The sequence below is a fragment of the Apaloderma vittatum genome, unplaced genomic scaffold (assembly GCF_000703405.1).
Source record: "Apaloderma vittatum isolate BGI_N311 unplaced genomic scaffold, ASM70340v1 scaffold35883, whole genome shotgun sequence".
Lineage (NCBI taxonomy): Eukaryota > Metazoa > Chordata > Aves > Trogoniformes > Trogonidae > Apaloderma > Apaloderma vittatum.
Window position 1 is genome coordinate 2,126 of NW_009707021.1, and position 4,183 is coordinate 6,308.

At 39.9% G+C, this 4,183-nt stretch overlaps 1 protein-coding gene across 2 annotated transcripts in view; it reads left to right on the plus strand.

The window, feature by feature from the left end:
- Positions 1-2,923: 2,923 nt before the first annotated feature.
- Positions 2,924-4,183, plus strand: part of TAF5L (TAF5-like RNA polymerase II, p300/CBP-associated factor (PCAF)-associated factor, 65kDa) — a 14,939-nt gene continuing 13,679 nt past the window's right edge. Inside the window, exon 1 of one of the 2 annotated variants that reach the window (XM_009866021.1) lies at positions 2,924-3,116. In XM_009866021.1, coding sequence (XP_009864323.1) covers positions 2,975-3,116 — 142 coding nt within the window. In that variant the 5' untranslated portion in view covers positions 2,924-2,974. The remainder of the gene's footprint in view (positions 3,117-4,183) is intronic. The other variant, XM_009866020.1, reaches the window with a different exon arrangement.

Consider the following 4,183-nt stretch of genomic DNA (forward strand, 5'->3'; position numbering starts at 1 on the left):
CCTTGAGATAGTGTTTGTAATACCCACTGCTGTGACTGCAGGGAGGAGTATATGAGGTATGAGAAGGGAGCAAGAAACAGTGTAGATTGCATAAAGTGGCTGCAAATGCGACCTTGCTCGCCATGGCTGAAGAAACTGGGGCTTCCCTGTTATTCCCAAAGCTCTGAAGAAACTTAGACTTGAATCGGCTGCCAGCAACTGCTCGTTTCCCAGGCCCTTCTCCCTTGCTGGTAAAATGTCTTTTCTTGATGTTAGAATTTGAGACTACTGGGTAGCCTACTGCTATCATTTAAAATTTACCATTTTCTCTGTTGATCATCTGCTTGTTCAGCAGCTTGAGAAGGCTGATCTCAGTGCCTCTTGTTTGTCACTGTCATTTAAAAGAGTCCTCTGGGGTTCTGCATCTTTCACACGCCAGTTTTCAGTTTCTCCGATCCATTATGAGTTTATGAGGAATTATGTGCACATGCATGCATGCTGTGCAATAACAAGTAAGGGTTTTTCTCACCAAATATAACACAGCACAAATTGATCCTGAAACCAAAGCAAAAAAACCATGAGCAAGGATATTTCTAGATGCTCTCTCTTTGCAATTGAACCACAGACCTGCAGCAAATTTATACAGTTCTAACTGGCTAAACTACTTCAGACACATTTTGTTGAAGCTGTTCTCTTCCAACGCCTCTCCTGTGAAAAAAAACTGAGAGAGCTGGGGTTGTTCAGCCTGGAGAAGGTAGCAAGGAGACCTTATTGCAGCCTTTCAATACTTGCAGGGGGACTGTAAGAAAGATGGGCACAATCTTTTTAGCAGGGCCTGTTGCGATAGGACAAGGAGTAATGGTTTTAAACTAAAAGAGTATAGATTTAGACTGGATATAAAGAACAAATGTTTTACAAGGCAGGTGGTGAAGCACTAGAACAGGTTGACCAAATTTCTTGTAGATGCCCCACCCCGGAAACATTCAAGATCAGGCTTGATGATGCTCTGAGCAACCTGATCTGGTTAAAGATGTTTCTGCTTGCTGCAGGGAGTTTGAACTAGATGACCTTTAAAGGTCCCTTCCAGCCCAAAACATTCTGTGATTCTATGACTCTATTTTGAGAGTGACTTTTTTTAGATTATAAGCCAAATAAAACAGTCTAGATGCATACTTTCCAAAACAGTTTCTAGACCTGAAATAGTCATCGATTAGAGTATCTCAAATATAATTAAGTTGTAACAAAACCTAAACTGTATGGCAGACTGCATGCAGAGGTGTTGGTGTGGACCTGGGCTAGTCCATGCTGTTGATGGGAAAGCAGAACAGTAATATATCGTGAGGCTTGGGTAAGGGTGTTTTTTAGGGGCACAGTAGGATGCTGGTCCATCCCTGTGTCCACCCTTCTTCACAGTCTTCGTTAGAATTCTGCCTTTCCTACAGTTTTGTGCAGGAGAAAAACTATTATGTTTGAGACAGTGTCTCAGATAGATACTTTTTTTTTTTTTTAATGGCAAGGAAGGTGAAAAGGAAGTTTGGTTTTGGAGTGGGGAAAAAAGGATGTGGTTCAAACTCATGATTTTAATGGGTCCATCTGGAAATGCCTTGAAAACTCCAAACTTGTTGATGCTCCTTCCCCACCCTCAACAGTTGTTTTTTTTCACCCGTGAAACAAATCTTTTTAAGGTTGTTGCCAAAGCATATGGATTTGCAATTCCATGTATCTGTTTAAAGTAGCTTTTGCTGAAATCTTGCATCTCCGTCTGCTTGGAACTTCACAGGGAGCTTATTCTAACAACTGATATAAGTGCTGAAGTGTGCATGAGTATTAGAAAAGGATCATTTATGATCATATTTTTAAAGCTGTCATTTTGTTATAAATATGGTTCTTGGAAGAGGGGAAAGGGCATCCTTGTCTGTCTTTCTGAGAAGTTATGTTTCATGAGATTAGCTACTTAAACCAGAAAGCATGTGCGCTTGTAAAACGTGTGCAAGTCACTGGTAGTGAGGCTTTAAAGTGTAGAACTGTCTTGAGGCAGGCTTTGCCTATTATTCTGGTGGAAGAAATCTGTTCCTTAGTTCTGCTTTATTTAAGACCTTTTAAGTTATCTAAACTTCTGTGTAAAATCGATGGCTATTGTGAAGGATTGGTGTTAGTCAGGGACTACTGAAATAGCGAAGGAGCTATTACATTCATCTTACTGAAGTTCTTTTATTACAAGCCAGAGGCTAAAAGCTATCATTGGACTCCTTTTGGTTTGGAGATACAACCAAGTGGTGTTTGTGAGGGTATTTGAAAAAGGAAGCTTGAAATTACTCTTTTTTTAAAGAAAAGCTTTTGTAGGAGGGAAGTCTAGATAGATGGGGGCAGGTAAAAAAGGGAGATGGCTCTGCTTTTCTTTTAATTTCTTTGTTGTTCTTCTGGGGCCTACCTGACTGAAGTGCCAGAAGTCTGGCTCTAACCTTTGTGTTCAGGCAATAAGCTATGGCTTCTTGGACCTTCCAAATAGGCATATAATTTAAAGCACTGCCATTCTGAAATTTCCTTCTTTGTATATTAATTTGTTTTTCCATTGACTCTTCTGGAATTGTTTTGCTAGTTGGTCAAGCAGAGGAATCAGAAAATGACTGAGGGATACCCAAACAGCTACTGTAAAAAAAAGCAAGGAGGACAAAAGCAAATGTTTCAGTTCACCACTGCCATTTTAGTCCAAAATCCTCAAAAGTACTTTTGATTCCTTGGTGAAATTAGTAGAATTAGGCAGCAAAATATCTTCAGGGTTCTGTTTCAAAGCATCTAGTTACACCTTAGTACCAAGAGACAAATGCATAAAGGTTTTGTTTCATACTTCAGTAATGAAGTTGTTTGACTTGAGCAATGAAAATACTAATCTGTTTTGTTTTCTCTCAGTTTTAGTACAGCTACGGTGTGTGTCGGTCTTAACATATACCTACATAGGAAGACCCTCATCATCTCTTCCTCTTTTTCTGAGGTCATGAAACGCGTACGCACAGAACAGATTCAGATGGCAGTGTCCTGCTACCTCAAGCGCCGCCAGTACGTGGACTCGGAAGGTCCCCTAAAACAAGGGCTAAGGCTGTGCCAGACTGCTGAAGAGATGGCAGCTAATCTCACAGGTAATCCTATCATATTTTTCACACATGCTTTCTGGCAGAGTTGTGACAAATGTGACTGTATCTATTAGTAACTGTGTGAATTTGTCTGCACATATGGAGAGCTCTCCTTTTGAAATAAAGAAATTTCCCATTGTGAAGTTGACATGACTTTTGAACTTCTGAAGAATGAAGATGTGGATGAAAGTGTAACAAAGTGAGATTCATGGTCAGTGAAACAGCAGGCTGAATACTAGGTCAGGGTAGTGGAAAATGCGTATATTGTATCCCAAAACACACAAAGTCTGGTGAATAGCTTTGGGATGAGGTAGAAGAACTTAGATGAAGAATTAAGTAGAACAGGAAAACCAGTCATACCTTTGTGTTCCAGGAGAGCTATATCATGTGAAATGGAAGTGATATAGACCTCAGTGGCCTACTCAGCTGAAAAAAACCCTTTGAGGGATGAGACATTTATTTCGCCACATGCTCCTTCTCTTCGTCTTCTTTCTTAAAGGTTTCAGAAATCCTGCTACACTACTTGCTTTTCAAATTGTGTCTGTGACAGTCTTCATTATAATGGTTATTTTTGTTACAAAAAAATACTTGCTGCTTGAGCACATGCTAATATATTGAAAGGATGCAAACAATGTGGAGGTTATAAAGATTAAATTTATTTGTAAAAGTAATCAAAAGTACAGGGTGAAAATACAAGGAGGCGACGTTTGCTGTTAATGAAACTGCTTAGTTTGTGGCAGTATCTGAGGCCAAGAGTGATGGAGACCTTAGTTACTTGTGATACAACTTGATTTGAAAAAACGTTAGTTGCTGTATAACTCCGTGCTCATAGCTAGATGAGATTGGGTGCCAAAATAGCTCTTTCCACCTCTAGAGTGTTTTGCCATAGCTGCAGTCTAAAGCTGAGCGACTTGTGGGTAACTCTTTCAGGGACATGAAGGAAATTGGGTAATATTTCGTTATGAGAAGCACCTTATCTTCTTGGTACTTCTCATTTCCTTGCTGTTTTCAGAGTATCTGTCAGATGTTTGTTGCAACTCCCTGGTATAATACTGTGGGACACAAGGAAAGAG